General features: G+C 34.9%; 2 protein-coding genes across 5 annotated transcripts; one reads left to right on the top strand and one right to left on the bottom strand.

The window, feature by feature from the left end:
• The first annotated feature begins 1,295 nt into the window (after positions 1 to 1,295).
• LOC114196205 (uncharacterized) lies at positions 1,296 to 9,213 on the top strand. 4 transcript variants are annotated; one of them, XM_028045946.2, is made up of 17 exons: positions 1,296 to 1,589; positions 2,438 to 2,599; positions 2,720 to 2,836; positions 2,926 to 3,010; positions 3,994 to 4,102; positions 4,238 to 4,305; positions 4,413 to 4,538; positions 4,630 to 5,714; positions 5,992 to 6,192; positions 6,278 to 6,338; positions 7,038 to 7,151; positions 7,420 to 7,533; positions 7,615 to 7,721; positions 8,369 to 8,410; positions 8,524 to 8,587; positions 8,718 to 8,874; positions 8,948 to 9,213. In XM_028045946.2, the coding sequence occupies exons 1-13, from the start codon at positions 1,528 to 1,530 to the stop codon at positions 7,714 to 7,716; spliced, it is 2,406 nt and encodes an 801-aa protein (XP_027901747.2). In that variant the 5' UTR covers positions 1,296 to 1,527; the 3' UTR covers positions 7,717 to 7,721; positions 8,369 to 8,410; positions 8,524 to 8,587; positions 8,718 to 8,874; positions 8,948 to 9,213. The 4 variants fall into 4 exon arrangements, with proteins under 4 accessions (XP_027901747.2, XP_027942683.2, XP_027901671.2 ...); XM_028086882.2 differs by lacking the exon at positions 8,718 to 8,874; XM_028045870.2 differs by lacking the exon at positions 8,369 to 8,410 and having other exon boundaries at positions 1,297 to 1,589.
• A 1,722-nt stretch (positions 9,214 to 10,935) lies between these two features.
• Positions 10,936 to 11,887, bottom strand: LOC114162206 (uncharacterized). Its single transcript, XM_028046059.2, has 2 exons — positions 11,670 to 11,887; positions 10,936 to 11,473 (listed from the first exon to the last, which is right to left on the bottom strand). The coding sequence occupies exons 1-2, from the start codon at positions 11,762 to 11,764 to the stop codon at positions 11,236 to 11,238; spliced, it is 333 nt and encodes a 110-aa protein (XP_027901860.1). The 5' UTR covers positions 11,765 to 11,887; the 3' UTR covers positions 10,936 to 11,235.
• Between the last annotated feature and the right edge of the window lie 1,056 nt (positions 11,888 to 12,943).

The raw sequence follows: 12,943 nt of genomic DNA, 5'->3' as shown, positions 1-12,943 counted from the left end.
TTAATATCATTTGAATATGCCACTTGCCAAAATTTAAAATCTTAATTTTGTTTTATTAACTATACCGATAATAACTTAAAATTTTAATTTCATTTTCTTAATTTCACCCGGTATAAGAAGGTGAGGAATAAAATAGAGAAAAGTGATGGAAAATGATAAAAGGTAAAGAAAAATGAAAGAGACAAAAAAATCAGGAAAGAAGAAGAATAAAGATTTTAAGATAGATAATGAATGAAATTTTGATAAGTGACACTTTAAAATAATGTTGACATCAATTTAATTGAAAAATCGAATTAACTCTATTTAAGAAATATTAAAATTCAATTAAATAAAAAAAAATTATAAGAACTAAAATAAATCACAAATCTAAATATAAAGAATACAGTAAAATTTTATAAAATAAGAAACACCTCTTCCATTTAAAGTATATACAACATTTACTATGGCTGTCTAGTTAAAAGAAAACAAAGTTTTTCACGTTGTTTTGCGCGTTTATTAAGGTGTTCTGTATGAAATACTTACGTTAAGATTGAATAGATATTTCAAAGACTTTAAAAATTGACCTATTTTTTACACTTTCCTTATCATTATTATTATTTTTTTATATTTTTTATTTTCTCCACACATTAATCAATAACTATGACTATTGTACTCAAAGTCATCCTTCATTTCATAGTTCCCGTTATGAAATATTAGTTTTAAGATTATGAAACACACCTCAAGAAATATTCAATTTATGTAAATCTAGATTAAATATTCTCATTTTTTTAACTATTCATGTTATAAATTATTCTACACCTTTCTATATTTTTAACAGCTCATAATAATAATAAATAGGAGAAAGAATTAAATAAATTAAAAGAACGAAAACTTCAGAAGGGAAGGATAATATATTTTAACTTCAATATTTTTAATTTAATTAATTTTATGTTAAATTTTAAAGAAGAAAAATAGAAATAGAAATAAACAATCTAAAGAATATGACACTGGAAAAAGAGTTGATAGAGTAATAGATTATTAATGACTTAATTAGTAATGTTATATCCATCTTTCATGAATTTCATTTTCTCTCTATCACAGTCTTCGTTTTGGTCCTAAACCTAGGTTGGTATCACAAATCCCTACGGCTCTAAGATCCAACGGTGTAGGTGGAGAGATCTGATGGCATGAAAGGGCAGAAAAAAACAAAACCCACGTAGTTCCATTAATTAGAGTTTCCTCCCCGAAAAGTGTTGGAAATTGCAGGGGGAGGCCCAAAAGATGGGAATTCCTTTTAGCGTGGTCTGGTCGGGTTAGGTCTGTCTTCGAAATGAAACAAAGACGGAGGCTCTGAAATAAAGGCATCACATTCGAGAGAAAGAGAAAGAGAGAGAAGAAGAAGAAGAAGAAAGAAGAGAGTAGTGTGTGTGTGTGTTTGTCTCTGTCTCTGTCTTCGTTCGAAACCATGAATCTCTTCTTCTCTTCCCTATAACTCCTCTCAGATTCGATCCTCTCTTCTCTTCTCCCAATTTCGTCTCCTCCCCCAAAATGACGGGATTTTCTCGCTCGCGCGATCACGCTTCTTCCTCTTCGCACAATTCCAACAGCAGGTCCATTTTCTTTCCGTCGATTCCTTTTTTCTAACGGAAATTCATTTTAATCTTGCGCCTCTTCGCAATTTTTCTTTCAATTTCTCTTCGAATCCGCGGGACGGAAGTCAGTGTCGGATTGTTTCTTTTGCTGATTTTGCCGGAGTTTTCAATTACGCCTAATTCGGTTTTGTTTCTTTGGCCTGTTATTGTGGCGGCGTGTTTGGGTTGCTTTCTGATTAGGATAGTGAAATAATAGTGTTGTTATGTTGGAGGCAGCTGAATTGAGCTTGATTCATGTGATTGATGTTCCCGAGCCTCGATTTTTGGGGCTGCTGCATGGTTTTTAGGTTGGATCCTGTTCTTCTGTAGAGTGGTTTTAGGTGTTGGTTAACATCCATTCGTGGTCGCCGGCTTGGAAAGTGTCCAGAGTTTTGTTTTGTCTTCTCCAGAGGTCTGTTTGAGTCGTGTGGAGTTAGCTAGGTTTTTAGATGAGATCGTGGTATTCTGAGGTTATGATCAATATGGGCCATAGTGGTTGGGTTTTTGTTGATTATAGATGCCTGGTGGTGCGGTACTTGTTGGAGAATTTGTGCATGATTTTAATGGATGATCATGGAGAATTGGAGTTTCTTGTCGAAATTTTGTAGTTTCTGACATGTTTAGACTGTGCGTGAGCTTAGCATGGTGATCTATCATGCTACTATAAGCCGAGAATCCATACGTTTATCAATACTTGGATTTTGAAGTTTGTGTTCGTCAACTGAGGCCGAATTACAGAAATGCACTTTCCTTCTTTTAAGTTGAATTTGAAGTTACATGTTTTACTGTAAAATATTTCTCTTACCTGATGTATTGAATTTGGCCAGTGGTAGCAATGTATTCAATTTGCTCGCAAGGAGAGAGATCTCACCCCGAACAAAATACGTGGCCAAGTGGCACTGGGGTGAAGCTTCTAAGTCAAAGTCTAGTCCTTATTCTCGTCCTAAGAATGAGGTTGTGAGAGATGCAAGACGGGGTCTCCTCTCGTGGTATTTACACTACTTTAGTCCATAAGTTGTATTGGCAAAAATAAGCTTCTTGAGAATGTGAAATTTGTTTTCAAGAAGAGTCTATTTTGGGGGGCTAACATCTCTGACAATGATTATCAGGGTCGAGGCTGAGTCATTGCGGCATTTGTCAGCTAAGTATTGTCCCTTATTGCCTCCTCCTCGGTCTACTATTGCAGCTGCATTTAGTTCCGATGGCAAGGTTCTTGCCTCTACACAGTAAGTTTTAACGGGCTGATCACCTCTTTGCTAATTTTAATTTAAGAACTTTTAAGATTGAATCTGATCTTGTTATGAGCCATGTGCAGTGGTGACCATACAGTGAAGATAATTGATTGTGAAACTGGAAGATGCTTAAAGGTGTTAGTTGGCCATAGGAGAACGCCTTGGGCGGTAAGTTTCAAATATGTCTGCATGCCATTTGCCTTGATTTCCTGTGTATTTTGTTTAATCTTTCTTTTGTAGTATCTTTCGGTAATGATTGTGGTTTATGGAAGGAATCTTTCATGCATGAAGTTTGATGAGATGCACTTTTCTCTGAAGAAGTGACAATTTAATGAAATTGAGTTAATAAAGTTCTCGTTGATATTCAATTAGGTGATATCCCGCCATTCAATTTATGTAGCTATTTATTTGTTACGAAAATATTTGTGTACAACGAGTCTTTAGGCATGGGTGGGGGGAAGGATGAGCTGTTTTTTCTACTTGACTGGGCAAGTTCTAATTGAGAGACAAGGGAACTTGCATCCGGGGAAGAAAATTCTGTCCTACCAACATTGTGCAAAACAGGGCAACAATGTATTATAATTGTCTTTATTTCTCAAATACTTTATCCTTTTCATAAACACACGTCTCAAAAACTCCTAAAATGAATGGGTACAGCGGAAGTTGTACATGTACCGTTTATTCCCGTTTTACCATTTGCCACTCTGGTTTGCGCCACAAAATCCTTCCTTTCCTCGTGAATTCATTCGTCAAGACCCATGACCATTGCTTGAAGCTTAATAATATGTGAACTTTTGCCACACGCAGTGGGTTGAAAATATCATTAAGTGGTGTGAGGGTTTTAACAATTTCTATAATCAATAATGTGTATCTCATTTCCAATTCGCAAATTTTAATTAGCAAAAGGAATACGAGACTGGGGGTTCCACTCCACTTTATTTGCCAATAAATGGTGGAAGTGTCATTTCCAATACATTACGCCCTTTTGTCTAAAATTGTAGCTTGTGTAACCCAACCAAGTGTAACTATTGCAATCCTCCGTCTCTCCTGTTGGAAATATTCTTGTGTTTCATGATGCACTCCCCGCCCCCAATTGTTTTTAACTATGTGCTAATCATACCCGAAATTTGAACTTTGTGCTAATGGTACAGGTTAGGTTCCATCCATTGCATCCACATATACTTGCGAGTGGGAGCTTGGATCAAGAAGTTCGTTTATGGGATGCCAACACATCAGAGTGCATAATATCTCATCAGTTCTGTATGTTTACTCATTGGCAATCTCTCTTAGCTTTCTAAATTATTCTTTAACTGTTACTAAATATGTTCTTTGTTCCTTTATTTTGTATAATGGTTTCTCTCTCTGATGAATTCAGTGGGTGTTTTTTTCTCACAGACCGCCCCATTGCATCTATTGCTTTTCATGCCAAAGGTGAAATAATTGCTGTTGCATCTGGCCACAAGGTAGTATTTTTTCTCCCATGTTTTTATATCTTATAGATGAACTGTTGTGTTTTGATCTCACATTTTGGAGTCTGTTTTTCGCACCACTTTGTAAAATTCTGTCTCAGTTGTACATATGGCACCACAGCAAAAGAGGTGAAGCATCCTCTCCTATATTTGTGTTGAAGACAAAGCGCTCACTTCGGGCTGTGCATTTTCACCCACATGCCGCACCATATCTTTTAACTGCGGAGGTGAATGTTTTTGGTTGTATATGTCCATGCTATTCAGAATATTATTTTTTGGATTTTTCTTTTTGGTTAACATGCTTATATTGATGTGCAGGTCAATGATCTTGACTCTTCAGATTCCTCCATGACAGAGGCAACATCTCTTGGCTATTTACAATATTCTCCGCCTGCTGTTTTTGTCACAAATATTCAGCCTACAGAACATATTAGTTTGTCCAGCGAACTACCTTATGTGTCATTACCTTTCTTTTTCATGCCCTCATACACTCTTGATGAGTCAAGAACAGAACTACAACATTCTAGTCATGACGTGGGCTCAAGTAGCATGCAAATTGAGTCTTCTGCCGTGGTACAGTTACAAACAGATACAAGTGCAACAGAGCAATATGAGGCCACAGTGTCTCCCATGGATACATTCTCTGAGATGCCCACTAGTTCTCAAACTGGTACAGAATATCCCGCCCATACTGCTTTCTCTAATGGAATGGGAATCGGCCTCAGTAATCTCACTATGGATGGTATGGAGACTGATGAAACCAGACCTGCTGAAGGAAGCCAACATGGAAACTCTACTAATACCTATTCTTTTAATGGTGTGCTACATGGACTGTCTAGGCAAACTGCCAACCGTGGGGTTCCCTCTGAGTTGGGTCAATTTAACCAGTTTTTTCCTTCTAGTTCAAGAGATTCAAGTGCATGGGAGTTGCCTTTTCTCCAAGGATCTCTAATGAGTCAAAGTCAAGTTGGTGTTCCTTCAATGCTTCCTCACATGGGTGCTAGTCGTGACATTCTAGCTCAACAGATTGGTTCTTCCACAGTGCCATCTAATCTTTCCAGTTCTAATAATGATGCAGCAATGCCATCTTCAGCAATAACTGGCAGCATCAGCATACCAGGTTCTTCAACGAGATCAGGTTTACGGAATCATTTTTCACAATCCCGTCAACCTGTACCTGAATCCGGCAATCTTGCTGTTTCTATTAATAATCCACATGATGGATCCGATATCCAAACGATAATGAGTCGAATTCAATCAGAACTTGCCGCTACATCAGTGGCTGCTGCAGAGTTGCCTTGCACTGTGAAGTTAAGAGTGTGGTCACATGACATAAAAAATCCTTGTGTCCCACTTAATGCCGACAGATGTCGTCTAACCATACCACATGCTGTCCTCTGCAGGTACCTTCTGATCTTATTATATCTCGTGGTTGAAATAGTGTAATTCTTTCGTGTCAATTGTCATTTTAGAAAATTTAGTTTGTGTTTTTCATTTTTCCCGGTGAATGATTATGAACTCACTATTTGTCACTAATAGTAATGGTGTTATACTTAATTTAGTCATAAATATGTTCATTTGGCATTCTTACCTCAGAGATTGAATTCAAATTGTATCCTAATAGTTAACTGTGCTTATATTTTTATTTTCAACTCACAGTTGTATTTTTTCCCTTTGCAGCGAGATGGGAGCTCATTTTTCACCATGTGGTAGATTTTTGGCCGCCTGCGTTGCATGTATGCTTCCTCATATAGAGGCTGATCCAGGCTTACAAACTCCAGCACACCAAGAGCCCGGTGTTGCAACATCACCAACCCGACATCCAATCTCAGCACACCAAGTTATGTATGAGTTGCGGATATATTCCCTTGAGGAGGCAACGTAAGGCTTGTTTACTTCATCTATTGCTTCCAATTGAAACTCATTCACATACTTAGTTGTTTTTTTGTTTATTTATGTTGAACAGATTTGGGTTGGTGCTTGCATCACGGGCAATTAGAGCAGCTCATTGTCTGACATCAATTCAGGTTCATTACTTTATCTTATGTTACTTTGTGTGCCCTACGATTTATGCAACTAACACACATACGCACAATTTGGTCCCTGAACAACATGTATTGCTTTGGTCTCTCAGTTTTCATATATTGAAATTGGTCCGTTGAGGATTTTTTTTTTTCCCAAATTGACTATTGGTAGGGCAATCTTGTTGACAACTCGATACTTTTTTGGGCCAACCTTTATTAACTCTGAACAGAGTGCTTTCCCATTCATAATTTTATTTGTTCAAATTGTGAGGTTTAGGTGTAAAGGGAGGAAGATATATACAAGAGAATTAAGAGAATGAAACACAAATTTAAATTAATTGTGATATAATTAAAACGTGTTCATGAAACCTAGAGCTTTAACCCTTATTTTCTCTAATCATATTCCTAATAAATAACTAACTAGGAAACAAATAATGATATAAGAAAATATGGCAGTCAGTCCTGAGATGATGAAATTCGGAAACCAATCCTGAAGGATGTTCTTCGATGTGACCAATATATTTTTATTACACTATCTTTCGTTTTCTGCACACATCTGTACCACTATTTTGATATTCATGTTTTATAAATTGTTTCTTCTATCCCATGCTGCCTTATTAGAGATATGTGCGCCCTTTTGAATGATACATGTTTTTAAATTTATTCTTATAATAACTTGTGCTACTGCTGTTTGGTGTGTAGTTCTCTCCTACATCTAAGCACATACTACTTGCCTATGGTCGACCTCATGGTTCTCTTCTTAAAAGTATTGTGATTGATGGAGAAACAACATTACCTATATACACAGTACTCGAGGTAAAAAGCTCTATCTCAATTTAAAATTTTCCCTGATGTGAATTGCTCTCACATGTACACGCTCTTTGTAACCTGTATAATCTTTAGGATGAATTTGCATTTGCTGGTTTTGAATCATGACATATATGCTTAAACTGTTGTCTAGACAACTGTTCAACTACTTTTATGCTTAATCTATGGGCTGGCACCAATTGTTGTCATTCATATTATCTATTCTCTTATGGTTTTGATTTGAATTTCATGTCTGTGAATTTGCTTTATTTTTCAGGTATACAGGGTGTCAGATATGGAACTTGTTAGGGTGCTTCCTAGTGCAGAAGACGGGGTCAATGTGGCATGCTTTCACCCTTTTGCTGGGGGAGGACTAGTTTACGGAACAAAGGTATGGTTTTGCTGGGGGAGACCAATGATTTATTGTTTAGCTTATATTAGTTAAGTGGTAATCTTTTGCCTGTGGTTGTAGGAAGGAAAGCTTAGGGTCCTCCAGTATGACGGTGCTCATGCAGTGAATGGCAACGGACCAAGTTACTTTCCTGAGGAGACCATCATTGGAGTCAGTCAGTGAGCAAGGTTATATATTGATTCTTTTAGGATTTATAGTTTATTTGACGACTAGGATGTAATGGGTGTTTTTTTATTTTTGTCTATATTTTGATGAGTAAAATAGTCGATGTCAGAGGAGGATTAAGGGTAGACTATGCTCATGATACAATCGCCTAAACTCTGACGTGATGATCATGCCAAAGCGACATCCTTTTTTTTGGTGGGGTGATGCAGCATGACAGTTGCACTTTTATTTTAACGAATCTTAAGCCAAATTGATTTTAAAATATGTTTTGCTTAGGTAGTTGTCAAAGTTTGCGTCTCTCGCTTGTGCTTTTGGATCAGCATTTCCCAATAACTACAAGCCAATCCTTTTTCTGCAACCATACGATATTTGGTTTTCATTCGGTAGGGTTTTTAGAGGTTAAAAGTGTACATATTGGATTTTGCGTGATTCATTGGCTTCATATGAAAAGCGTGTTGCCTATGAATATTGGAGGATTGACCCACGTTAAATGTAAAAAGGAGACAGGGTCTGTGATGAGTGGTTTCTTTGAAGTAGAGTGAACTTGGTTGGAGTAAATGTCAGAATGGTTTCCGAAGAGTTGAATGAAAATTTGTTTGATTGTTTCAAAGAATAATCATTTTGACTTTTTTTTAGTATTCGCTTGTAGGAATTACATCTCCTTATCCAACTCTTCGGAAGAGTGAATTAAGTAACATACTAGCTTTTTATTTTACAATGTCATTCCTTTACGTTAATGTGCATGTGGATCATAATTATTGACATTTAGTTTATTTATCCTTACAAATTTACTGCCTGTTTTAGGTTTACATAAATGATTGGACATGGAATTCAAAGATTTGATTCACATTACAGTGCAACTTGCATGGTAAGCCTTGTACGCCAGCCCCAGTTCTTTGGTTGCGTTTGTGGTTATGTAAAATATATATATATATATAAACCCATGCAAGATAAACTTTTTTATGCAAGTAGTGGATACGGAATATTTTTTGTTTCAGGATAATTATAGGGAGAGGTGGACCTCTCAAGGAGTTGAGCTTTCTCACCCTAAGATGTACTATATATTCAGAGTAGAGATTCTCTCACCTTGATTTTTAATCAACAACTCAACCAGTGAAGTTATTGAAAAAATTATTAAAGCTCAACTCTTGGGAGGTACATACTCTGATAGATTATCCTTCTTTTCACGCGCATGAGGTTTTAAAATGTATTTCTTATCCCCATGCAGCTCTCTCTGCTGATGAACTGCCCAAACATAACCATATCCAGTGCTGAGCCCATGCAACCGATGGTGGAACCTCACTCACTGCAGTACCAAATGTATATTTTTGTATTATCCATGTATGAGTATGTACTAACATTTTCCTTTGTTAACATGTTTGTATTTCTTATTTTCCTCTCCAAGTCCCCCTCCCTCCTTCAACCCATAAGTGGGAATCTCCGTTTCTACCTGTGTAACGTTAGTAGTGAAAGAAAATGTTTTTTTTTTCTTTCCTTTTCCTTCGTCCCCGGGAAATTCTCAAGCAACACGACATGCCCCACTAAATTACACCATGCGGACGCCAAACATTTAATATATCCATGTTTTGTAGGTCCTGTCCTACGAGTGTGGATCCTAGATATTTTTACATTTAAGCTTTGGGTAGATACACAGTGTCAATGTTAACAAGCTCATTTGAGTTTTTCTTTTTGAATTTTTTGAAACCTCTGTATGTAAACAAAAATAACATACTATCGAGGTCATAGGTAATTTTTCTATTCTAGGTATACCAATTCCAAATGTCGCTGTATGCATAGACTAATCTAAGTATAGACCTGTTTACTTTAAATGTTCCTGTGTGTCATATAGATCTGTTTATTTTAAAGAACCAATTGTTTGTTTTATTGTTTTTTAGATGTTCGAGAGAAACCGATTGTTCTTGAAAGTTCCTGATTTCGAAGGGAAATTCTTTGTGTAATCGTACAAGATACATAAATTTTAAAATATTAAATTTGATAAACATTAAGTTGCATTATGAAAAGGGGGGCTTGTTAGAAGTAATGATATATTATTTTCGTATGAAATTTCTCGAAGCATTGTCAAAAGGAAATGTTATGTGTTTGGACAGATTTTAAGATTCTATGAAGAAAGTATTAAATAAAAATGACAAAGTTAGTATATTTTATTTAGTATTATTTATAAAACTATCCTTTAAAAATGTAAAACAAAATAGAATAGAAATGAGTGGATAGATAGATACATACATGTCATGGGACACGCAATGGTGTGGTAATTGTGGGGCACGGCAGAAGTTGTCGTTGGTCTTCCCTCCTAAATGAGAAAAGTTTGAATTGGCTTTTGCCTCTTTAATGTGGTCGGTTTTTTGTTATATTTCATTTTCTTATTCATGAGTTGTAACATCTTTTCAAATTTCAACTCGTATCCATTATAAATTTGGTCCCTGCTTTGGGGAGTACAACAAGATAGAACGTCTAAATGCAAGAATCCAAATACATGGTTGCTAAACTGCTGAAACAAAAGATACTCGCCCTTTAAAAAAACAAGAAAGAATTGAAGGAAAAGGATGTAGCCATTATAAAGGCCCATGTGCAAGTCTTTTTCCGTAAATACAATATCTAAAAACCCTGTACTTATCTACATGTCCTGGACTCCTCCTATATTCCACTTCAAACGAAGGAAACTACATTCAAAAAATTATTTTCAGACTAGAGAAGCTATAAACGAGGCATCAATAATCATAAATATAAACAATAAACATCATTAGGTTTTAAAACATTTTATGTAATTATTCTATATCATACGTTATTTAACAATTTAAAGGAAAAACATGTTACCAAAGATAAGTTTAACAAAACTTATACATTCTTCACGTGTAACTTAAAATGGACCCTTAATATATCTTACTAATACTTTTTAACAAAAAATCTAATTCAAAGGTACACACATATTAGAAAAAATGGCAAACACAAAGGCAATAACTTGATGCGATTAAAACGCATGAATAAGAAGAAGGAAGAAAGTATGAACATGAGATAAGAGAAGTGAAGAGAAAAGAAGAAAGTGGAATTAGTCGTAGTCATCAGATGAGAAAGTATGACAGAACATAACACATACGATTCACGTGTCCAAATCATTCCCATTGTTTCTTTTCTTTAGCAAAATCAACATCCATTATTCTTGTTATTATTATTCAATTAAAATTCCATCCAAAATCGTTGACCAGTCAAAGGAACAATAAAAGCTGTCTTTTATATTTTTACACGTAGATACAGGCTTCATGCATTGACTGATATGTTTTCTCATTCTTTGACTAAAATAATTATCATCATTCATTTCACTCTCTCTCTTTCTTTCTGTCAGCCATGGCATCTCCATTCAATTCAAACAACAGCAATCAGACAACCATTTTCTATCTTTTTTTTTTCTTCTTTTCAATGAATAATAGCAACTTGCTGAATCAATCATACAAGCTAAAATGAACCTAATTAATCATAATCATTGGTCCAAATCACTACTTAACAAGATGATGATGATGCAGCAGAAGAATTTGATTCAAATTTGTAGTACTTATCCACTGCAGCAGACACATCCCAAGTGCAACTGAGTCCTTTTGGAATGGTGACAAGGTCCCCTGCTCCAAACTCCACAAACTCTGATGACCCTTTTACGAAAGCTTTCACCTTTCCTTTCACCAAGTAGCATGTCTCTTCTGCATCAAATTTCAACTGGTACTTCCCTGGAGAACAACCCCACCTTTCATTTTTTTTTTCACCCCATACAAAAAAAGTTAATTCACAGTTTTCACAGTGTGAGTGCATTCCATCATTCTAATTTAAACATCATAGCACAACAATTTTTTTACACTGAAAGCTATACATATATACAAGTTCATTATTCCTTTTCACAATACATAGCAAAAGAGAAGCAGAGAAGAAGGAAGGGCATGTACTTGGGCCAGCACTTGATATTCAACTCAGCTAGGCGTGACTGTGGAGGGTTTCTTTCAATGGTGATTCTGAGGTTTGAGTTTGAATCTGCAGCCATGGATCAAAATTTTCAAAGTGAAGCAATTGTTGAAGTTGTTTCATGCACTCTTGTGTGCTTCTGCAGAGAATACGAGAATGAAAAAGAAGGGAACATGAAGCAGTGTTTTATAAGAGGATAATAATAAGAAGACTTTATATTTATATAAGACTTTCTCACACAAAATAATAATGAAGATTTATGGTTGGTACTTGCAATTTCGAAAAGTAATATTTACCTATCACATCACGCCACGTAAATTCATAACTATTGTTTTTCAAATGTAAACCTCGTGTGATATTTGTGTCTATCGATCACATTGTATTATGTTTTTTTTCTTTAATTTTTAATTGGGTTTTATTTAATAAGGATTTTAGAATTAACCATTATAAACTTCCATTTATTTATTTTTTAGAACTATTAAAAATTGTTTCAACCCAGCAGCACATAGAATTATTGTCCAATTTATTTAAACTAGGCTTATAACACGTTTGACACGTGGCACGTGAAGTGTTACTATTAAAATTACTAATGTGATGATACGTTACCATTATTATAACAATAAATAGAGTTAAATCTAAGAACGAATAATTACTTGGTCAAACATAATTAAATCACGTAATGTATATAGTAATTAAGAGGAGTTTCTAATTGCTTCAATGCCTTAAAGAAAAAACAGTAATACTATAATTTTCTCAGTATTGAATATGCTGACTTACTATGTTTTATTTTAATTTTTTAATTTTCTATCGAGATAATTCCACATGCATTAATATAAAATCAACTTTTCAAATCAGTACCTGATTTGAATTGGAAATACCTTTTCGAAAAAATATCCTCAAAATTTAAAGTGTAGTTTTTCAAATTTTTACGTTAAAAAACTATACACTATCCTTTTCAGGATAAAGTAATTTGAAAATGACAAAAGAAAAAGTGTTCTGAATTTGTGTGAGAAATTTGACTCGAATGAATGTGACAATTCAATATAATTTTGAAAATATGCTACTCTAATTCTCTCCCTAGTTGCTGAAAACATGTTTCTTTTTTTGTTCAAAATTAATTAATCATATTATTGAGATTGAATTTTTGAACCAGTCTACCGAAAGATAAATATCTAAAATAATTATTTCCGTGATAACTTTATTACAAATATTAAAATTTCAATTTTTATTAATTATGTTGTTTTAAGAAAATGTAATT

Source organism: Vigna unguiculata, chromosome 1 (assembly GCF_037176805.1).
Source record: "Vigna unguiculata cultivar grain cowpea cultivar isolate G323 ecotype 2 chromosome 1, ASM3717680v1, whole genome shotgun sequence".
Taxonomy (NCBI): domain Eukaryota; kingdom Viridiplantae; phylum Streptophyta; class Magnoliopsida; order Fabales; family Fabaceae; genus Vigna; species Vigna unguiculata.
This window is presented reverse-complemented; position numbering and strand designations above follow the sequence as displayed.